At 37.1% G+C, this 23,449-nt stretch overlaps 3 protein-coding genes and 1 pseudogene across 3 annotated transcripts; all 4 read right to left on the bottom strand.

The window, feature by feature from the left end:
* Positions 1 to 371: 371 nt before the first annotated feature.
* Positions 372 to 3,681, bottom strand: LOC143637573 (receptor-like protein EIX2). The gene has a single exon (XM_077104933.1). It carries the CDS (start codon positions 3,531 to 3,533, stop codon positions 372 to 374), a length of 3,162 nt encoding a protein of 1,053 aa, XP_076961048.1. The 5' UTR covers positions 3,534 to 3,681.
* A 4,824-nt stretch (positions 3,682 to 8,505) lies between these two features.
* On the bottom strand, positions 8,506 to 15,718 carry LOC143637604 (G-type lectin S-receptor-like serine/threonine-protein kinase At4g27290; annotated as a pseudogene).
* A 1,449-nt stretch (positions 15,719 to 17,167) lies between these two features.
* On the bottom strand, positions 17,168 to 20,486 carry LOC143637603 (G-type lectin S-receptor-like serine/threonine-protein kinase At4g27290). Its single transcript, XM_077104954.1, has 8 exons — positions 20,111 to 20,486; positions 18,957 to 19,976; positions 18,639 to 18,773; positions 18,388 to 18,542; positions 18,110 to 18,320; positions 17,787 to 18,024; positions 17,557 to 17,707; positions 17,168 to 17,482 (listed from the first exon to the last, which is right to left on the bottom strand). The coding sequence occupies exons 1-8, from the start codon at positions 20,361 to 20,363 to the stop codon at positions 17,195 to 17,197; spliced, it is 2,451 nt and encodes an 816-aa protein (XP_076961069.1). The 5' UTR covers positions 20,364 to 20,486; the 3' UTR covers positions 17,168 to 17,194.
* A 178-nt stretch (positions 20,487 to 20,664) lies between these two features.
* Positions 20,665 to 22,518, bottom strand: LOC143637572 (ras-related protein RABF1-like). The gene is made up of 6 exons (XM_077104932.1): positions 22,426 to 22,518; positions 22,232 to 22,308; positions 21,902 to 21,985; positions 21,063 to 21,157; positions 20,834 to 20,943; positions 20,665 to 20,723 (listed from the first exon to the last, which is right to left on the bottom strand). Exons 1-6 carry the CDS (start codon positions 22,448 to 22,450, stop codon positions 20,665 to 20,667), a joined length of 450 nt encoding a protein of 149 aa, XP_076961047.1. The 5' UTR covers positions 22,451 to 22,518.
* Positions 22,519 to 23,449: the final 931 nt, after the last annotated feature.

The raw sequence follows: 23,449 nt of genomic DNA, 5'->3' as shown, positions 1-23,449 counted from the left end.
CCATGTGGTTTCATTTCACTTGCAATTAAACCCGAACTCATAATCCCGTTATGTCTGGTCGTTAAACCCATTAGCGTGCTTTTCACGTGAGGGGCAATTTTATCATTTTTCCCCAAATACACCCCCCCTCACGTGAGGGGGCTTGCAAATTATGACTGGGGTTTAATTGGGGAGAAAAAGAATAAAATTGCACCTCATGTAAGGGGCACGTTGATGGGTTTAACAACCAGACTTAACGGGGTTAATGAATTCGGGTTTAGTTGCAAGTGAAATGAAACCACGGGGACGAAAATCGCAAATTTGAAACTATTGAACTAAAACCGCTGATTTGAACAAACTAAAGGGACGAAAATTGTAGTTTACTCTATGTTTTATTTTGAACAAAGTTTTCTCCATAACCCAAAATATGTAAATCTCCATACTTTGTTCACCATCAAAGGTCCAACAACGACCCAGAACCCGATAACGAATCCAAGCAACAAGCATACTATTAACACCCAGTCAAGTTCATTTGATTCATCACTGTTCACCTCGCCTTTCGGCCCATTGACATGTGTTTCTAATTCACATACTTTCTGAAGAGGAGTTCCACAGAGTCTATTCCCAATAAAGCTGGACTCGTTAAAGCTCTGGATCTGAGTGCTTGTTGGGATTCTACCGGTCAGGCGATTGTATGATACATTCAACCAGTTCAAGAAAGTCAAATTCGATATGCTCCATGGAATTTGTCCCTGGAGTATGTTGGAAGACAAATCTAGAGACTCAAGTAATCGCATGTCACCAATGTTTTCCGGAATTCTTCCTGTCAGCTGATTTATTGATAGATTCAAATAACGTAATCCCACGAGGTTCATCAACTCATTAGGAATGTGCCCCGAAAACATGTTGCTTGAAAGGTCTAGTGTTGTCACCAGATAAAGTATGGTACTATATGAGCTCTCTCTTCCCTTGGTCACCAATGATGCACTTCCCAAAACTTGGTTCTGGTCAAATTCATCGTAAAGAATGATAGGACTTGAGCGTTCTTTTCCGGACATTATATTAAAGTTGTGGAAACATATCGGTATGTTCCCTGAAAGATTGTTATCAGCAAGGTCTAAGATCTGGATTGAAGTGAGGCCACATAGTTCATTTGGAAACTTTCCAGAGAGCTTGTTAGAACGAAGACTTAGAAGTTTCAACCTTGAAGTTTTCCTCCGGTTTGGGGTCAGGGTAAATCCAGTGAGTTTGTTGTCAGCGAGATCGATGATCAGCAAGCTCTTTGAACTCATCACTGACAGAGGTATGATACCAGAAAGATTGTTATTTCTTATGTTTAAAGATCTAAGCAAAGATAGTTCTCCAACAGACTTTGGGATTCCACCAGATAATCTATTGTTTTCAAAGTTTACGACTTCTAGAGAATCCCATGTACCCCAACAATCTGGAATAACACCAGACAGGTTATTATCAGCAAGATTAAGAACTTTTAACAGTCTTGATTCTTGAATTCTAGGACACAAGAATTGCTCTAGAGACTCTGAAAGGTGATTATTTGAAAGATCAAGAAAAGTCAAGTCAGGTCTGTTGAAAGAGGCGGGTAATGGACCCTCGAAACGGTTGTCACTCAGATCTACTACTGCATTCGCTGAGAGGAAACTGAGATCGTGTGGCAACTTTCCTCGGATTTTATTGTGAGAAGTGTTCAAGAATTCTATGCCTGAGAATGTAGTCCAAAACCAATCTGGCATAATGTCTGAAATATTTGTGTTTGATATATCCAGCTCTGTCAAGTTTCTCTGAAACCGAAGCCATGAAGGAATATTTGGCCCTAAATCCCAAGAGCCTATTCTCAACACTTGCAACTGGAAAGGCGGAACCCATTTTCGATCATTTGGATGCAGTGTTAACTTGTTGTTCTCAGCCCTTAAAGTTTTGAGTGCCGTGAGATTTGAGAAGTCGCGTACACTGACCGAACCATTCAACAGATTGTTATAAACACTGAAGAAGGTCAATTTCTGAAGGCTCCCTAAGCTTTCAGGTAGACTTTCTGTGAGTTGGTTGTTTGAAAGATCTAACCTATCCAACAATGAAAGTCTACCTATTGAATTTGGAATTGTACCGGTGATTAAGTTGGCGTTTAGTACCAACGTCTTAAGATTCGTCAAAGATCCTATGGAATCTGGAATTTGACCGGATATGAAGTTGAACCCAAGATCAAAGGTTATCAGATTCTTTAGATATCCAATATTTTGAGGTACAGAGCCAATAAGATTATTGCCCCAAAATCCTAAAATCTCCAACTTGGATGATTTACATTCACAGAAGTTTTGAAGAAACTCAAATACACTTCCAAACAAAAGGTTAGATTGAAGATCAATGAACTTCAAGTTGCAATGATTAGCCAGTGAATTAGGTAACTTCTCATTGATTCTATTATTCGACAAGTCAAGGCTAACAAGGGAGCTCATGTTCTGAAGGTCATGGAGAATTGGATTTGTAAGACCACAGGTACTCATATCTAGAGATACAAGATTTGTTAAGCGAGTCATCCCCTTAAACACCGATGAATCATTCACAAAATCATTACTAGAAACATAAAGAAACCTTAGGGATGTTAATTTATGAAAAGCAGGGTGGACTCCGGGGACTAGATTTTGGAAAAAGCAGTTGGTGAGATCCAAGGAAATGAGGCTAGTTAAATTGAAGATCCATCCGGGCATCAAACTTGAATCAAAAGAGTTGAAGGAAAGATCAAGGGTGGCAAGCGATGTCAAATTAAAGGTGTTTAGATGACGAGGGATTTGTGAAAGTGAACAAAAAGACAAACGTAGTTCTAACAGTGAAGGGAAGCGAGTCATCACCTGTAGCCAGTTGAGTTCATTGCTAAGGTCATAGCCGCTTAAATCAAGGTGCCGCAACGCATGAAGATTCGTCAACCAGTGAAGATTCTTCACAGGGAAACTACTTTGCCACAAGCCATACCGGAGATCAAGAACACGCATCATCGTCAGATTCCCTAGTTGCGGAGGGACCTGTCCATCAAATTGAGATGTTGAGAGATTAAGATATCTCAGATTCCGAAGAGTTGCAATGAAACTTGGAATTGAAATCCCTCCAAAGTCATTGCAGCTCAAATCCAAGTAGTCGAGCTGCTTCAAGGACATCAAGGAAGGATTTATGTTGCCTCCCAACATCTGTTTTGATGCTGCTTCAAGTTCAGCATCCGTGTCGTAAGGACCGTGACAATGACCATGAAGCCCATCATTAGGTCCACCTAGGTGAAGCTCTTGGACATGACCCGTAACGTTATTGCAAACCACACCAGCCCATTTGCAACAGTCCTCGTTGTGGCGACTCCAAGAAGAGAGCCTATTGGCACCGTCTATCAAATCAATTTTGAACTGCAGAAGTGCTGCTCTCTCACTATTGATGCATAAAACATGAGTTGAGTTTTCATCGCACCGATAGCTAGAAAAACATAGTGCAAAAACAGTCAGAAACAATAGGATATATGAGGGAGAATATGAAGAAATAAGCATAAATGTTTTCATTTCAGTATGCTTGATGGCTGACTGTAGGTGTGTGCTTCATTTTGCTGCATATATAGAGTCAATATACCAAGATAGTTGACATAAAGTTTACCAATTAAGTTGACAATGTCCCTCTTGCATTCACACATTCAGTGGCAGGCCCAACATTTTATTAATTCCACCAAGATGGTTTTTTTTTATGCTCAGATGTCTCTTAACTCGACATCCGGATTTTTGGTTCCGGTTTGTTACATAAGTAACAAGAATTCTTTGTTACAACTATAAATGTGAGAGCTAGAATGAGATATGTGAGTTAATCATGACCACGAAAAGTAAATAAATACTGTTCAATAAAACTGTAAAAAAGAATAAATTAAATACTTGAATGAAATTGATACCTTTTCTTTTCGGTTTGTTTCTCAAATGCAACATGTATTGATTTATAATTCCTAAGTAAGTTGAAAATCGAAGAATATGTTGACTTTCGAAAATCTAAGTAGTTGGTCAAAAAATCATGACATACATCACATATAAGAATAAGGTATATTGGTTTATATTAATCCTAACTTATCGCCGTTTGGTTACTGCCGGTCCCAACTAACGAATTAGCTCCTGACGGTCTCAACTTTTACTGTATTTGTTCACAACGGTCCGCGACTAACAGAATTCTAACGTCGTTAGTTGCAGATCATCGGAAAAACGTTTTTGCCTGAAAAACTCCCATTTTTTCCTGAAAAACACCACATTAACACCGCCACCACCACCAATTGACTCACCACCCATCAACCACCACCACTTAAGCACCGCCAATCGATTCTGACGATGATTCTAGGGGTTCCGGCGACCTCAATAATAAGGGCTTTTACTAAAAAAAGATTCTTAAAGGTCCGATACAAAGTTACAAAGATGTTTGGGATGAAAAAAATGAGTTTTCCGGGAAAAAATGTGAGTTTTCAGGTCAAAAACGTTTTTTCCAGCGACCTGCAATTAACGACGTTAGGATTCCGTTAGTCGCGGAACGTTGGGAAAAAATACGTTAAAAGACGGGACCGTCAGCAATCAATTCGTTAGTTGGGACCGGCAGCGATCAAAAAGATAATAGTTTGAATTAATAAAAACCAATATACCTAATACTATATATAATTTAAAAAAAATACCAATAAACTTAGAAATTACCACGAAAGATTCCAGGTAGAGTAATCATTCAATTTTTTTTTTTTTTTTTTTTTTTTGGGATGAGACTTTAAGCTAATGGACAAATTAAAAGGATTTGGAAATTAAGAGTCAACGGTGGATGATCAACAAGAGCAATTTTCAACGTGAAATGCCTCTTTTCTTGGCATCATTCTATGGAGGAAAATAAATTTATATTTAATCAACGGACATAATGCCACACTATGCTACAAGCTGAGTGGACTAAGATAATCTTGCCGTTGACTTTATCAGAGTCATCCACTTGCTATCTCCACTTTTGATTTCCAAGTTGGTTAGGAACATAATTTACGCTTAAAATTTATTATTTATTATAGTTTTAGAGCATGTTTGAAATTAAATATGAAAAATGTTTATTGGCGTTTTCAAAAAACCATTTTGAAAAATCAAGATTTAAGGCTTTCAGAAAACAAACTATATTTTAACCATTTCAAAAAACTAAAATAAAAAGAATTTTCATGATTGCCAAACACATTTTAACTTATTGACTTTTTTAAAATACCAATAAGCATTTTTCACACTTAATCCTAAACATGCTCTTAGTTAATAGAAAATTCTAGCTAGGGGTATTTTTGTGAAGGCCTCACCCCCAAAAAAGGAATAAATGACTTTAAATCTGGAATAAATAACCTTAAATCCGATTCAACCATGTGGCTGTTGGATATCAAGAACATGATCGTATATAGGGATTAACGCCCCGTTTTTTAGTTTTTTAACCAAGGAAAGAAAAGGAAAGGAGATGGAAGTATAAGAAAGGAAAGGGTAGGGAAGAAATTTTTTTTAATTAGGTGCGTTCTTGAGTTTGAAGGAAATTAGAGGAACGGAAAAAGATAACTATGTTAAAAAATAGTTATCCTTAGTAATAATCCCATTTTTGGGAGGATAACTTATTGAGAAAATAGATTAATTTAATCCCTTATAACTCCTCCTATTCTTTTCCTTTCCATCCTAAAAAAAACCAAGAACACCCATTTTTTAACTATCCTTAGTTTCCTTTCCTTTCCTTTCCCTCCTTTAAAAAAACTCAAGAACAGAACGTAAAGAAGAAGAGAATTTTATTTTTTTTTTAAATAGAATTAGGGTTACAACCAAAAAGTACATCATATATGTTTACATATAGTGGGAATATGTAAACCCTAATCTAAACGCCGTATCATTGGCAAAGGGTGTGACGAATAACAAATTCTAATTACATTATAAACCCTATACTATAATAATACATACATACAAAAATAACATTAATAAAAAAAGTATAGTTAGATCCTAATAATGGCACATGCCAACCGAATATAAAACTACGTACTATATCCGAGCAGCCGCAAGGTGGATCAAGCCGGACCAAAAGTGCAACTAGTATGGACGGACCAGAATGGGCTCAGCATTAGAGTTTGAGAAAGAGGCTATTTAGGTGGGGACTAACGAACCATATATGTAAAACCCCACAAGTATAAAAGAACCAAAGAAAGTTCGAAATTCAAGTATAACATCCTCCTATCTAAAAAAGCTAGAATTGCTAGATTTGCCTTACAATCTTCTTATTCTTTTATATTGATTCTCACACCAAAAGTTGGTTGTAGAAAGATCACTCTCTTTGTGGCAAGGCTAACAGATGTTTGGTTTTGCAGGTAACTTTCTATCACAGTGAACCGAATTCTCCTTGTTGCATACAAAGTATCTCGCATGTTCTCTATCGGAGTAGTTCTTTGTAGCTTCATTGCCGCCATCCAGGCTTGATCTAAAGTACATCTAACGCTAGCTTTACAATTCAGCAATCATGGATAACGTGATAGGTGTTCAAGAAGATTTGAGGAATATCTTGCCTCGGCTCTTTTCATTTTTAAGAATAAACTTAGAATATTTAGTAATGGAGTCGAAAGGTCAATCAAAAACATTTATAAAAATTACCTTTACTAGGGCAAGTAAGGTGTCGGATCTACAAGGAATTAGTAGAAATGTCAATCAAGTTTAATGTTTTATAATTAGTTATACTATGGTGGACAAATAATGTCAAACGATATAAATATTGATTTGTTCGTAAAACCGTTGGAAAAGGGTGACTACACTTCAGGTTTAGGTAATACAATGAATCGTATAATTGTAACTCATATCTCATGGATAACCACATAGACATAGCTCGTTAATTAATTTTGATAAATAATTACTAGACGCATTAGTATGGTTATGATGATTCACAGAACTTAATCTGAAGAATTAACACAACTAAGCGTGGTCTATCAAATGTATTTAGTCTTGGTGTTGGAGACAGCAAATGGTAAGAACATAGAATACTTTCACGATGATCACAGTGACAACCTTCTTGGACATGTATGTTACTTTGGTCAAAAGCTCAAACTAGTGTTTTCTTTAAACATTCGTAATGTATACATATACGTTTGGTATGACTCAGGCGTGGAGACTACATAAACAAGGCAGGTCCATTGAACTAATGAGTGAATCATTACGTGACTCATGCGTCGACTCTGAAGTGTTCCATTGGATACAAGTTGGGCTATTGTGTGTGAAATATCATGCAGAAGATAGGCTAACTATGTTGTCTGTTGTTTTGATGATGGTCAGCGAGAGTGCGTTGCCTCGACCTATATAACATGCTTTCTGCTCTGATGAGAAGTGTAGTGAACCTAAGCCAGTTTCGTCAGTTGATGAATACATGATAACACTTTTATATGCTCGGTAGCAAGCACATAACTATTTCAGATTTACCCAGAGGCACAACATTTTCCTAGCGGTTCTGTCTTTTCTGTATTTATTTTGTGATAATATTATACTGTATAAAATTTTAAATTTTAATCATGAATTAGTATCGCTAGCACGCCAACACCTCATTTTACTGTATTTACTTCTGAAAACCACAATTCTTAGTTGCCATGAAATAAACACCAAGGGTGTAAAATAAGAAAGTTTAGCAGGGAGATGAAACAAAAAAGAACAAACATTTTCAGGTTTGATAAATGTTGGGTTGTCATTTGTGGTATATTCTTTGCTCTATTTATAGACATAATATACCAATGGATTACAACTTAAAAGCCCGGGTATGAATCTAATTAAAAATTGTATCCTCAATTAGCGTCAAATATTCTATTGGCAATATTGGACTTTACGCGTTTCTTCTTTAAACTTTACGAGATTTCGTTGGTAACCGATAATTTTGTTTTTAACCACCTATCGTTAATCAGGGGCGAAGTTTACTTGAACACCCCCCCCCCCCCCTTCTCCACCACACACACGCATTTTTTTACGCAGTAGTTTAAATTTATCCATTTTCGTCTGAAAATTTTAGCCCCCCACCCCGGGCGGGCGTTTTCGTTCAAGCTTTCATTGATGTGCTGTGTTGATTTATTTTTGTTATCTGCTACACGTTGAGCTACATGCTATAAGTGAGAAAATGCTGGCTCAATTGTTGTTGGCCAAGGAAAAGACCCAACCCAAGATTTAAAGGGGTTGTTTGAATGGGCTTAATGGCCATGGTGGGGTTTATTAGGTTTATTAACCAAGTTAGAGTTAACATTATAAATAAGAGCAACCAGGCTATGGTATCTATAGAGAAATCAAGTTATGGTTTGAGAGATTGTTATCAATTTTTGAGTTATATTTTCTGATAAATAAATATAAGGGTTGTTCGCTATAATTGTTTGTGTTTTTTTCATTTTGGTTAGTAATATGAATTCGTTCTTGAGAGAATACTACTAAGAATGTAACTGGTATATATATGAGCATCTAATCCCCATTGAGCACACTCGAAGAACAACAAAACAGATCTGCAAATAAATTTTAAAGTTGTATGCAAATCTGAAATAATTATTTACCGAGCATATAAAAGTGTTATCAAATATTCATCAACAGATGAAACAGAGTCAAGTTCAAGACGGCTTTCTTCAGTGAAAAATGTAGGTTGTTTAGGCTGTGGCAAGGCACCCTCGCTGACCAACATCAGAACAACCGATAACATAGTTGGCCTATCTTCAGCATGATGTTGCACACACAATAACCCAACTTGTATTGATCGTAAAACTTCAGAGACATTGCAAGAGTCGCGTAATGATTCACTCATTAGTTCAATGGACCTGCCTTGTCTATAAAGTCTCCATGCCTGAATCAAACAAAACATATAAGCATATCGAAAGAATGTTTAAAGAAAATACTAGTTTGACCATAGTAACGTACATGTCCCAGAAGGTTGTCATTGTGACCATCATAAGTAAATTCTCTGTTTCGCTTTCCACTCACTGTCTCCAACACCAAAACACCAAAGCTAAATACATCTGACTTTACAGAGAACCGTCCATATAGTGCATACTCTGGAGAAATGTATCCACTGTAGAAAAGTACGAGTTAAGGTCTTCTTTTGAGAGACTTGTTAAGTAATCTAACAATACATTGGTTAAGATTCTTACTATGTTCCAACTACTTTCTTTGTCTTAGTAGTGGCATCGAATCCAACAAACTTTCTAGCAAGGCCAAAGTCCGAGATTTTTGGATTCATGTCAGCATCCAACAGAATATTACCTGCCTTAAGGTCTCTATGGATGATTTGAAGACGGGAATCTTGATGTAGATAGAGAATACCTCGAGCCATCCCATGGATTATATTAAAGCGTTGAGGCCAGTCAAGCATCACACTTCTGGTTTCATCTGACAAAAGGTTAACGACTTAGTCAGGCATTTGTCTAGGCACGAAGCGGGACATCTTTAATTACTAAAAGTATGAAAGTATATTACTATATGAAATCATAGGGACAGAATCAAACCAAATAGAACTAAGTCCAAGCTTTTGTTGGTCATATATTCATAAATCAATATCAGTTCATTTTCATGGATGTGTTAGGATTAAACGCACACACGAAACTGAACACACACACGAAAGCAGTAAACGAACACAAGGATTTAACGTGGTTCGGTCTAAACTGACCTACGTCCACGGGTGGCAACTAGGTATATCTTTATTGAGTGACCAATATTACAAGTACATAATGTTGTTTATATAGAGACTGAACTAGGGTTAGTAAATTATTATGCAAGAAATCTAAACCGGGCCGGGCTTGGGCCCGACCGCCCACACCCGTCTCCTCTTTTGACTTCATATAATAAACCGGGCCAACAAGGCCTACGAACCCAACAATCTCCCACTCGGAGGCCTTGAGTACTCTCGTCTGCACTCCTGATTGTACTTCTGTAATCTGAAAATTAAACTTCTTCTAGTTGCCACCGCCTTCTCATCAATTAACCTGAAGGCCCGTTGAAGCTCCCCGGAGCTCCAACACGTCAGTCATGGCTGAAACTGCCCCTGACCCGTTCTCTGTCCCTACCGGCTCCCACTGTAACGAACTACCGGATCCTGAGATAACCTAAGAACAAACACTCTCCATATTCAGCAAGTAATTCATTGGAGAGACTTTTACAGCTGGAATACTGGTTTTCTTAATCCACTGTCGACCTGGAACTGTAACTGAAACACGACCTGTGCTCCCACTGTCACGATGTCCCCCAACTGATTTAACCTTCCTAGCTCGTTCATCCTGAATCTTCACTTTGGCTCTGGGTTTGTTACTTGCAAAACGAACCTTCTTCTGCCCACGAGATTCTGTGAACAGGATTTTGTCTTTCACCAAAACTGGATCCACTCCTTTCGATGACATGCCGACCATATACAATGAACCAATTTTCTTTCCACGAGCAACAACGAGATTCCCTTTGACTACTTTCCACTGCCCATTCCCGAACTTAACATCGTGCCCTTGGTCATCCAACTGCCCAACTGATATCAAACGTTTCTTCAAACTTGGAATAACCCTCACGTCTTTCAAAGTCCAAGAAGTACCGGCTGAAGTTATCAAATCAACGTCTCCCATACCCGTAACCTCTAAAATATCATCATTCGCTAGTCGAACCTTTCCAAAATCCCCAAATTTAATATTCTTCATCGTTTCACTACAGTGAGTGGCATGAAACGATGCACCAGAATCCATCACCCAAGCATCAACGCTACTCTCAACACTACAAACCAAAACCTCATCACTACTGACCCCGTCATCTGTGTCGTCTTCTGTAACGTTCGCCTCTTTCTTACCATTCGGACACTGATTCCTGAAGTGTCCTTTCTCTTTACAACCCCAACATTCAATATCCTTACAAGTCTTAGACTGACTCCTCTTCCTGCTCCCACTGCCTCGCTGTTTTCCCCTACCTCTACCTTCTGTGACTAGCATATTGCGTGATGATTCACCTGAACTTCTGCGTCTTGAATCTTCTCCCAGAATCAGATCTCGAATCCCATCGAAAGTAATATTTGTAGACGAACTACAAACTGCAGTCACTGTTTGCGACCAACTGTCGGGCAAAGAGGATAATAACAAGAGGCCTTGAACTTCATCATCAAACTTAATGTCAACTGACACTAAGCGGGACAAGATCGAATTAAGATTATTGATATGAGTTGTAACTGACCCACCCTCTTTCATTCTTGTTGTCACTAGCTCTCGGATAAGATAGACCTTATTCGCTGCCGAAGGCTTCTCATACATGTTGGATAGTGCGTCCATCATACCACGGGTTGTGGTTTCTTTTATGACGTTAAACGCTACATCTTCCGACAACGACAATGTAATACAAGCCCTGGCTTTCTTGTCTAACTTCTTCCAATCTGCTTCTGACAACTTTTCTGGTTTTCATCCTCAAACACTACATCCAAGTCTTTCTGACAAAGTAGTGCCTCAATCTGCATCTTCCACCAACCGAACTTCTGTCCGTCAAACTTCTGTATCGAAACCTTTCCGTCTTCGGCCATAACAATGACTAAAACGAAAAACTGGATAAAAACAGAGATAGACACAGCAATGGCACGGGCCTGAACTTAACGATTGTTCTACTGAACTCTGTTAAAAAATCAACCTATTTATACGCAGCGGAAATACGAACTGAAAATCAGAAACTGAAACTTTAAACTGAAACGATAAAACCTGACAAACGCGGTTGGCACTGGTTCTCCGTTTCTTTAACGCTTCTTCTGACTTAAAACTGTTCTTCAACGAAAAATAGGATCTTGATTCAACTATTCTTGACTCGTACTTTGCAAAATAGAATCTCGACCCCCAAATAAAATATAAAAGGCCAAACTGCCAAAAAAACCCACAAAACTCAAACAAAACAAGCCTACTGCTCTTTATTTGTGGCACAAACTAAATAAGTTGATTTTGCCAAATATGGGCTGCTATTTTACGGCCCAAAGGTGGTAGGTCAAACCAAAACAAAATTTGGTCACAATTCTCCACGTTTATGGGAAAACTAGACAAAACAAAAAAAGGGTCTTCTTCTGCAACGACACACGATGGTGGATGATAATATTGCTTTCAGAAAATAATAACAGAACCTGATAATAACGATCTTCGGCGATTTCTTCTAGCGGCGCTACTGCGGCAATAAGAAATAACGACGGCGACGGCGGAACCCTAGCGACTGCTAGCGGTGACGCGACGGCGTAAGAAACGGTTCAACGAGTTCTTCGTGTGAAACAAACCTAAGCTCTAGATACCACTTGTTAGGATTAAACGCACACACGAAACTGAACACACACACGAAAGCAGTAAACGAACACGAGGATTTAACGTGGTTCGGTCTAAACTGACCTACGTCCACGGGTGGCAACTAGGTATATCTTTATTGAGTGACCAATATTACAAGTACATAATGTTGTTTATATAGAGACTGAACTAGGGTTAGTAAATTATTATGCAAGAAATCTAAACCGGGCCGGGCTTGGGCCCGACCGCCCACACCCGTCTTCTCTTTTGACTTCATATAATAAACCGGGCCAATAAGGCCTACGAACCCAACAAGATGCAGCATCCAAGAAGCTTCACAAGATTGCGGTGCTGAAGTTTGGCAATAGTTCTTATTTCATTCATGAATTCATCAAGCCCTTGCTGGGATGTTTTCGAGAGCCTCTTCACAGCTACCTCTTGTCCGTCTTCCAACACACCCTAAAATAATAACATTACACTTTATGATTCATGATATTGATCTTCATATTAGTTTATGAAAAACTAACTACCTTGTAAACAGGACCAAATCCACCTTTCTCCAATCTTGTTGTTGACGCTAAAGTCATTGGTAGCTTTAGCTATTTTACTTAGGCTAAAAAAAGGTAACTCGTCAAGATCTTCAATATGAACGCTGCTACTCTTTTTATTACGGCCATACCAGTTTCCTACAACATAATGTTTTTGATTACCCGCTGTTTGACAAACTGTAAGAATGATTGCTCTTGTTTAGTTTTTAGAAAAATATAAAGTGATCTGCATTACCTCTTTCTTTCATGTTAGCCCTTCTCTTCTTGTTTATACAGGCATACACTACAGCAAACAAAAGCAGCACCGCAGATGTAGTTGAAATTACCGCTGTGAATACTCTTTTGGTCTTGTTGTTAAAACTAGGCCGAGTCTCTACATTGAACCATCAACAAAAAAATCAGTATGCTTTCGCTACAGGTTAATTATGCATAGAACAACTTAAATATATGTTCATGAAGGTTCGCTTATGTTCATTTATGTCTGTATATATATGTTCGTTTATGTATTAATAGAAAATAATGAAATATTATCTGGATAGGTCATCTGCTTAAAGGTTTATATTTGTTGATTTGTGTTGATTTAAGTGTTTTCATTTAAGTCCGTTTATGTTTGTTTCTGTTCATTTACATTTGTTCATTTAAGTCCGTTTATGATTTTAAGTCCGTCTCGTAAAACTTCGTTTAATTCAAATGTATTTAACTTAAGATTAGAATTCAATTTGTTCATATATGTTCGTTTATTTTTCTTAAGTTATGTTCATTTAGATGTTAAACAAACTAACACAAATGTCCATTTTTAAATAAACGAACATGAACATTAATGTTTGTTTGATTAAGTGTCCGTGTTCTTTTAAAGTTAATGAACGAGCACGAACATGCCCTTGTTCATGTTCATTTGATTCGTTTTGCAGGCTTTCATTATTCACACCGATGAATACATCGGTCTCAATCTCTAGGCTCTGCCGATTTAATTTGTGTTCGTGAACCGTTCGTGAACACATTAATTTCCTTAATGAACGAACACAAACATAAATCCCATTCGGTAAGTGTTCGTGAACATAAAATGCCTTGTTCGTGTTCGTTCGGTTCGTTTGCAGCCCTACAAAGAGCTTAGATATAAAGAATGCCAAACAAAGAACACTGACTATCATTCAAATCAAAATGAGTGCGTACCTGCTAACTCCGAGGCAGCCAACTTGATATAAAGAACTTGCTTTTCATTATACCCGGTGATGTCAATGAGCTCACCATACCACAACAAACATCCCCTTCCGCCCTTTCTGATATCCGAATTTGCATAAGCCGTACAGTTGCAGTTTCTTCTGCAGACCATCTCAGATTCTTTCAGGGTCATGCTATGATTATACCAAGAACGTCGCGTGTCTGGAAACATTACTCCTGAAATCTTCCTGAAGCCATCCCCATTCCCGCATTCCAAAGCTCGTTTACGTACACACCCGCTCGAGCCATTCGCTTTATCCCATTCATCTGGGATCCGTGGCCTAAAACCTGCCATACATATACAAGAGGGATATCTGTTGATGCTGCAGATTCCATACGATCCACACAATCCATAACGACCACATTGATTTCTTTCCGCTGCAAAACCATACACAGCCCAGTCTTGGATTTGATCAATCCAATGCAACAAAACTGTGGTGTCATCCGGTCTCACGAGTATCCTCTGTAAAACTGAAGTCTTGAGTTCAAATCTGTAATATACTTCCTCTTCGTCATACACAAATTCAAGAAAATACATTGGATTCGGGTTCGCCAAGGGCAAACCTTGAAACTTAAGACCATTCCGTGGTCCATATTTCCGTGTTAAAACCGAACCATGTCTCACAAAAATTTGTGGATATCCATTTGTGTCTAGCCAATGGTAATACAGACTCGGGGAAGGATCATCTGCGCTCTTCCATGGTATCAAAGACGACTCTCGTCCTGTTACCAAGTTCTTCCCAAATTTCATTCCTGGTAAAATCGTGTTACCTGGATAATCAAAACTTTGCCAGACTACTCTTTGTTTCCTGCTACTTCTTTCCCACAGAACAAGATTTCCAGTATCCAGAAGCTGCAACACCGTCATCGTATCATTACTACGCGTGGATACTATTGAATTGGATGACCAGATCACTGTACTTCCACCACTCAGAATTTGTAAGTTTCCATCTATGCTTAGTTTGAGCTTGCCTGATGATAGTTTTAAGAAATATAATTGAAGAACATATTAAAATACATTCAATAAAAAAGACACAAACTAATATAACATGAATAAAATCTCAAAGGGTCATAATAACTATAGGGTGAGGTTACTGTACAATAATTGCCTAACGTACGATAGGTACGCAAGACGCTCAAAGGCTAAAACAAAAACGCTCAAAGGCAAAAAATTCTAAAAACGCTCAGCCGAAACTAAAACGCTCAGCAAACGCTCAAAAACGGTTTTCATGAAAAAAAAAGTAAAAAATTGATCGATTAACGATCCAAAACTGTTTTTTCGGTGAACCAATGATTATTTGGATATGTATTGACGATTCCGAGATGTTGGGATGTGATTTCGTGAATGTAGGGTATTCGCGTACCTATTGTACGTTAAGGTATTATTGTATTCTATCTTTTCTCAATAACTATAATACCTGATGTGTCCGTAATTGGTGTCTCCCTGTTAGCAACCCATACGACCGTACCCATTGATATTTTCTTGTACCATATCCCCAAGTATCGGTTCTCGGGTTTTCCTGGGGTAAAGAATCCTAGTTCATACATTTTACCATTTGTGTCACCATCTGTGAGTGCATGATTTGAGGATATGCTGTCTAGTGTTGCAGAAGTACTTGACACCAGCAAGAATAATAAAGAAAATGAAACTTGTATAATCATGCAATGAAAATCCATGATGTGGTCTCATAAAGGTATATGCATTATAAATCTTATAACTTTACATCTGTAGAAGTGTAGAACTTGTTATTGAAATTGTTTATATATTTAATAATATAAATTCCTTTGTTCCAACAGAACCATTATTTGTCTTCAGTCTTCTTAAGACTTTTTTCTAGTCAAAATCATTTAATATCTCGGCAGCCGCCTTCAATTGTCAGATGTATCATTATTCAAATTGTTGTCGTATCATTGTCTTAATTATTGTTTTGCTTCTTTTTTCTTTTCTTTTTTTTTTAGCTGCATCTTCCTTGAAACAGGTGTTGTAAAAATCGCTAGTCAGTAGTCGAGCTGTTGGATGAGGACTAGCGATTAATCGGGATTAATTGAGATTAATTTGGATTAATTGGATCAGACTTTAATGTATTTTTTTCAGTTTTATATATACACACACATTTTTATATGTAATTTTCACTTTTATACAACATACACAAACATATTTTGACCAGAAATTTGCTAAAATCTCGCTGAAAACCGCTAGTTTTCACTGAATCTCGCAAGAAACCGTTGAGATTGGTCGGAATCTCGCCGTAGACCGCTGATTTTGGTCGGAATCTCGCCGAAAACTAATGATTTTGGTTTGAATCTCTCCGGAAGCCGCTGATGTTAGCAGGATTTGACCGTTGACCGATTAATTAACCGACTAGCGATTAATCAGTGAAGTGATGACTAGCGATTAATCAAAGATTAATCAGTGCCTAATCGGGATTTTTTGCAACACTGCTTGAAACATATTAAAAAAAAACTCAAGATTGAAAGCACGCTTTTAAAAAGAAAAGGTAAAAGTAATATTATTTCGGAATAAAAACCATTACATCAAGTGATGTTATGGGTGGAATCTGGAAGAGTAAAATTGACAGCTAAAATTCACACTTAACAAGTAAATAATTAAATACATGAATTAGTTAATGGAATGCATGATTCAATAAAAACTAGTGGTACACGTGTGGGAATTCTACACGTACATGCAATATGAGATAACTACATACCCCACCTCAAAGAGTAGTTAGTTTTTTAATGTTATTTCTAAATATGGTAATTTTTAGTTTTATTTAATATTATTTTTAGCACTCTAGTTTTTAACTTATTAATGTCATTTAATTTATATATAAGATAATGATAGTTTAGTTTTTATGAGTTTGAATCAAATACAAATGAAATTAACGTGCTAAACGTGATACTCTACTTGTATACATAATTATTCTACTTGATTCTCATGTTTAGCACGTTAATTTCATTTGTACGTTAACATTCCCCTAGTTTTTATTTATTTTCATTTAATTATTTAATGACGAAAGATGAATGGGACCGTACCCTCTTCTATACATTGAGGTTCCTCTCTTTGTTTTGTGTAAAACAATCATCTCAAGTTATGATTCTATACAACAAAAAGATCTGCAAGTAGAATATTGAGGATGTATGCAAAATTGAAATAATTATGTACCTGCTACCGAGCATATAAAAGTGTTATCATGTAATCATCAACTGATGAAACAGATTCAAGTACAACACGGCTCTGTTCAGAGAAAAACGCAGGTTGTTTAGGTTGTGGCAACACGCCCTCACTGACCAACATCAGAACCACCGAAAACATAGTTGGCCTATCTTCGGCATGATGTTGCACACACAATAGCCCAACTTGTATAGAACGTAACACTTCAGAGTCAATGCATGAGCCACGTAACGATTCACTCATTAGTTCAATGGACCTTCCTTGTCTATAAAGTCTCCATGCCTGAATCAGACAAAACATATAAGGGTATCGAACGAATGTTCAAAGAAAACACTAGTTTGACCAGAGTAACATACATGTCCTAAAAGGTTGTCATTGTGACCATCATAAGAGAATTCTCGGTTTTTCTTTCCACTCACGGTCTCCAACACCAAAACACCAAAGCTATATACATCTGACTTTACAGAGAACCGTCCGCTTATTGCATACTCTGGAGGAATGTATCCACTGCAGAGAAATATGTGTTAATGTCTTCTTTCGATAGAAATGTTAATTAATATAATAAAACATTGGTCGAGATTCTTACTATGTTCCGACTACTTTCTTTGTCTTAGTATCGGTATCGAATCCTACAAACTTTCTAGCAAGGCCAAAGTCAGAGATTTTCGGGTTCATGTCAGCATCCAACAGAATATTACCTGCCTTGAGGTCTCTGTGGATGATTTGAAGACGGGAATCTTGATGTAGATAGAGAATACCTCGAGCCATCCCATTTATTATATTAAAACGGTGAGGCCAGTCGAGCATCATACTTCTGGCTTCATCTGACAAAAGGTTAACGACTTAGACAAGCAATTAAATATAAAAGTAATTTAAGTCCTATGTGAAAACATAGACACAATATCGAACCAAATAAAACTAAGTCCAAGCTTTTGTTGGTCATGTATTCATAAATCAATATCAATTCATTTTCATGGATACAGTATCCAAGAAGCTTCACAAGATTCCGGTGCTGAAGTTTGGCAATAGTTCTGATTTCGTTCATGAATTCATCAAGCCCTTGCTGGGATGTTTCCGAGAGCCTCTTCACAGCTACCTCTTGTCCGTCTTCCAACACACCCTAAAATATAAAGATTACACGTTATCATTCATATTATTAGTTCTCATATTAGTTTCACAATAACTACCTTGTAAACAGGACCAAATCCACCTTCTCCAATCTTGTTGTTGAAGCTAAAGTCTTTGGTAGCCTTAGCTATTTTATTTAGGCTAAAAAAAGGTAGCTCGTCGAGATCTTCAATATGAACGCTGTTACTCTTTTTATTACGGCCATACCAGTTTCCTACAACATAGTGCATGCAATTTCTCTTGATTACACAAATGTGCCAAAAAGTATTCCTGTTTAGTATTTAGAAGCATAAAAAGTGATCCGCATTACCTCTTTCTTTCATGTTAGCCCTTTTCTTCTTCTTTATACAGGCATACACTACAGCAAGCAAAAGCAGCGCCGCAGATGAAGTTGAAACCGCTGCTGTGACTACTCTTTTCGTCTTGTTAAAACTAAGCTGAGAGTCTACATTGAAACATGGTTTTGCTACATGTTAATTATGCATAGAAGAACTAAAATATTGCCGAGAGGTATGTATATATAATTATATATATCAAGCATCCACTCTATTTGATTTTCTAAAGTTCTTAAATATGAAGAATGCAAAACGAAGAAACGACTGTTATTTATATTATAACGGGTGTGTACCTGCTAACTCGGACGCAGCCAGTCTGATGTAAAGATCCTGCTTTTCATCATACTCTGTGATGTCAATGAGCTCGTCAAACCACAACAAACATCCACTTCCACCCTTTCTGATATCCGAATTTGCATAAGCCGTACAGTTGCAGTTCCTTCTGCAGGCCATCTCACATTCTAGAAGGGTCACGCTGTGATTATACCTAGAACGTCGCGTGTCTGGAAATATCACACCTGAAATCTTCTTGAATCCATCCCCACTCCCGCAATCTAAATCCCGTTTACGTACACACCCACTCGAGCCATTTGCTTTATCCCATTCATCTGGAACTCGTGGCATAAAACCTTCCAAACATTTACAAATTGGATATCTGTTGATGCTGCAGCTTCCATAAGCCCCACACTGTCCATAACGACCGCAGTTATCTTTTGCTTTTGCAAAACCATACACAGCCCAATCTTGGATTTGATCAATCCAATTCAACATGACCGTGGTGTCATCTGGCATCACGTGTATCCGCTGAAATATGGATGTCTTAAGTTCAAATCTGTAATAAACTTCCTCTTCGTTACAAACAAATTCAAGCTTATAGAATGGATCTGGATTTGTTAAAAGCAAGCCTTGAAACTTAAGACCATTCCACGGTCCAACTCTAAATAGCAAAACCTGACCATCACTCACAAAAATTTGTGGATATCCATTCGTGTCCATCCAATGGCGATACGGACCCGGGGAAGGATCATCTGGACTCTTCCATGGTGTCAAAGACGACTCTCGTCCTGTTACCAAGTTCTTCCCAAATTTCATTCCTGGTAAAACCGTGTTACCTGGATAATCGAAACTTTGCCAGATCACGCTTTGCTTCCTGCTACTGGTATCCCACACGACAAGATTCCCAGTATCCAGAAGCTGGACCACCATCGCGGTATCGTTAGTCCATGTGGACACTGTTGTATTGGACGACCAGATCACCGTACTGCCTCCACTGAGAATTTGTAAGTTTCCATCTCTACTAAGTCTTAGCATGCCTGATAATAGTTAAAAGTATATAAAAATTTGAAAACATGTCTAGTTCTCAATCTTAGTAACATAATATAATAAAAATGGTATTATATATGGAAACCAAAAGATCACTATAAAAAACTCTAATGATAAAAGGTACCTGAGTTATCTGTAATCGGCGTCTCCCTGTTCGCAACCCATACGACGGTACCGTATGATATCTTCTTGTACCATATCCCCAAGTATCTGTTCTTGGATTTTCCTGGGCTAAAGAATCCTAGTTCATACATGTCACCATCTGAAACTATTGTGTCTCCATCTTTGATTGTCTGATTTGCAGATATGCTGTCTAGTGCTGCAGAAGTTGACCCCAGCAAGAATAAAAGTAGGATAATCATGGAACCAGTATCCATTGATGTGCAATCATTTAAGGTTTAGACCTTTTTATTGATTTTTTTTTTTTTTTTTTGATGATACCAGATTCCCTGTACTAACCGCAACATATTTATTAGTTGGTCTTCTTAAGACTAGTCTTGTGAAAACCAATATCTCACCAGACGCCTTCAGATGGGCATAGTTGACTTATTGTTGGCATATCATTGTCTTATTTATTCTTTATTATTTTTATTGTCATCTGCTTCATCCTTGAAACATATTTATGACAGTTGATTCTTATGGGATTATAAAAGTGCTAATTACTTACTCTCCTAAGTCCTAATCCCTACGAAACGAGTTCACAAGTCCAAAAGCTAGTTTCTTGCTTACATATGCATCTAACAAAGTTCATGAACTTACTGATTTAAGAATGTTACATATAGAATAAAGCTAAAAGTTGGTTTCTTCAATTTTACAAGTTAAATGAGTTGAAAGGAACGAAACATGCATTCGAGTTTTAATAACAATTCTGTAATATAGTGGGGCCAGTGCTGCATATCATATGCAATAACTGCAACAGCTGCACCTCTGTAATATAGTGGGGCCAGTGCTGCATATCTAAAGAATTTACAAGGATAAATAAAAAGATGGGACTAACTGTTATCCAAATCAACAAAACCAAGAATATGAAAAGTGTTAATAATATTAATAAAATATAATAAATCGTGCAAATTTACCTCTCCTGACCAGCAGTGTCCCAGATTTCAAATTTAACCGTTGTTGAGTCCTGCAAAGCTATTGTTTGTGACAAAAATGAAGCTCCAACGGTCACCTGAAATAATTCGATAGGACGGTAAACATATGTAAATCACATTATTATTTAGGCGTGTAAACGAACCGTTCAGTGAACCACTCTTACACCGTTCAGCGCAAGTTCATTCATTTATGTTCGTTCATTTGTGTTTGATTATGTTTTTTTGTTAGCATTCATTTATGTTTGTTACTTTGTGTTTGTTTAAGTTCATTCGTTGACGCATTCATCTAAAAAAAAATTTAGCCCGTTACAGTTAAGTCTAGTTTTAAAAACCTTTTAGGCCTAACACACTGTTGTTCACTTTTACTTTTAATTGATTTTAGATCAGCTATGCCCGTTCAGATATGTGTCGTTCTTTTATGTTTCTGAACTGTTTGTTTATACTGTTAACCAATGACCATAAAAGAACACAAACACGTTAATTTTCTTACCAAATGAAAACAAAGAAGAAAACCCTGTCCGTGCTCGATTGTTTGTTCAGTTAAAGGTAAACGAACGAACACGAACATGCTTCGTTCGTGTCACTTCAGTTCATATACAAGCCTAACAAATAACAATATTTGGTTATCTTCAATTTCAGAAGGGGGGGGGGGGGGGGGGCAAGAACTATAAATTTCAACAAATTATATATAAATTTCACAATTTTCATGCCCACTTGCAGATGCTTAATTTGTGTTTTTAAACTAGCAATAAAATAAAAAAACATCAATATAAAACCTTAACCTATATATTAACTGATGAAAAGTAATAAAATATAGTAACCTTGGATGTCGGATCAAACTGACCACGAACAAAACGAAGAACAATGCAGGTTTTTCCAACACCAGAGTCCCCTAATAGCACCAGCTGTGATTTAATAAAAAAACAAACAAATTTAATGTTGATAAATTGGGTGAGTGTGGAACAATATAAAGCTCAGCCCATTAGTGCAATATGGAATAAAAAATAACAGTAAACATATACCAAAGTTTCATGTATTAATAATAATAATAACTCAGTATCAAGTAACAACAAAATCTATCAAATAACAGATTAATGCAACATGAACACACATTGATGAACAAAACTTGTAACAATAATAATAATAACTACCTTGACACGTAGATTTTTGGCATCAGAATCAGCAGCTTTAACCGGATTAAGTCCACCTACCCGACCCGCACTCCTATCTGCAAATTAATAATGAATTCGAAGTAGAAATGAAAGTAATTAAAGCTCAGAAAAGAGAAATTGAATGAATTAAGTGAATGAGTAAAACCCTAATTTGGGGAAATTGGGAATTATACCTGGAAGTGAGGAGGAGCAACCCATGGTACAATAATCAACTATGATCCGATTCGATTGGATATCTTTAAGATGTATTCAAGCTTGATCTATATTGTATTGTCTGATTATAAGTATGAAATTAAGTGGTTGTTTGATCCGAAGGTTTGATATTTTTGTCACTTCTGTCCAAAATTTGAAATTTTGTCAATTAAATGATTTGTTTAATTTGTTTTTTTTTTCTATAACTCCTAAGAGCATAATCCAAGCCCAAAAATCGAGCATCGACCAAAACAGGTTTGCATTTACTCTTTCAACAACGGTAATCGTAGCCCCTCCTCGTATTTAACATATCATAGTCAACATCTGGGTCGAAATCAACATCAGGAGGTCGATCGAATATCCCACATTTCCAGGAGGTTGAACATCTGGGTTGAAATCAACAGTAATCGACCTCCTGATGTTGATTTCGACCCAGATGTTGGCTACGATATGTTAATCAAAACTCCAACTATTATGCATTAATAAAAGAAATGATTTTTAGTTTTTTCTTTACAATTCGGTTTCAAGGAATTACCTTGACCACTTTACCATTGAATTCCACCATGTGGAAGAGTTCTAGATTGTTTAGAAACTAAATACGATGGGAGGGGGTACGATTACTATTGTCGACAGAGTAAATGCAGACCTGTTTTGGTCGATACTCGATGGTTTTAGGCTTAGATTATGCTTTTAGGGTAAAAAAAACCTGAATTAAACTAAAAATTAAATTGACAAAATTTCAAACTTTGGACTAAAATGGCAAAAGTATCAAACCATAGAGACGAAAATGACCATTAACTCAAATTAAAAAGAAGAATAACAAAAATACCCTTAAACTAACGGCATAGTTGGATGTTGTTAGACGGAGGGGACGTAATTGGCTAATGTATAAAACTATGAAGACTAAATTAACAAAATTTCAAACTTTGGACTGAAGTGGCAAAAGTAGCAAACCATAGAGACGAAAATGACCATTGACTCTAATAATAATATTTTGTAAAATAT

The sequence above is a fragment of the Bidens hawaiensis genome, unplaced genomic scaffold (genome assembly GCF_021521415.1).
Source record: "Bidens hawaiensis isolate Kalapana, Puna unplaced genomic scaffold, B.hawaiensis_p1.1 tig00008374_1, whole genome shotgun sequence".
Classification (NCBI taxonomy): Eukaryota; Viridiplantae; Streptophyta; class Magnoliopsida; order Asterales; family Asteraceae; genus Bidens; species Bidens hawaiensis.
Note: the sequence above shows the minus strand (reverse complement) of the source record. Positions and strands in the feature narration are given on the sequence as shown.

Coding starts and splice junctions, on each gene's coding strand:
- LOC143637573 (XM_077104933.1), bottom strand. CDS start 3,533: ATGAAAACATTTATGCTTATTTCTTCATATTCTCCCTCATATATCCTA.
- LOC143637603 (XM_077104954.1), bottom strand. CDS start 20,363: ATGGATACTGGTTCCATGATTATCCTACTTTTATTCTTGCTGGGGTCA. Junction 18,774..18,956: donor GGCTGCGTCCGAGTTAGCAG/GTACACACCCGT, acceptor GTTTCAATGTAG/ACTCTCAGCTTAGTTTTAAC. Junction 18,321..18,387: donor GATTTGGTCCTGTTTACAAG/GTAGTTATTGTG, acceptor TTTATATTTTAG/GGTGTGTTGGAAGACGGACA.
- LOC143637572 (XM_077104932.1), bottom strand. CDS start 22,450: ATGGGTTGCTCCTCCTCACTTCCAG. Junction 22,309..22,425: donor TTGCTCCTCCTCACTTCCAG/GTATAATTCCCA, acceptor ATTAATTTGCAG/ATAGGAGTGCGGGTCGGGTA. Junction 21,158..21,901: donor AGTTTGATCCGACATCCAAG/GTTACTATATTT, acceptor GAATTATTTCAG/GTGACCGTTGGAGCTTCATT.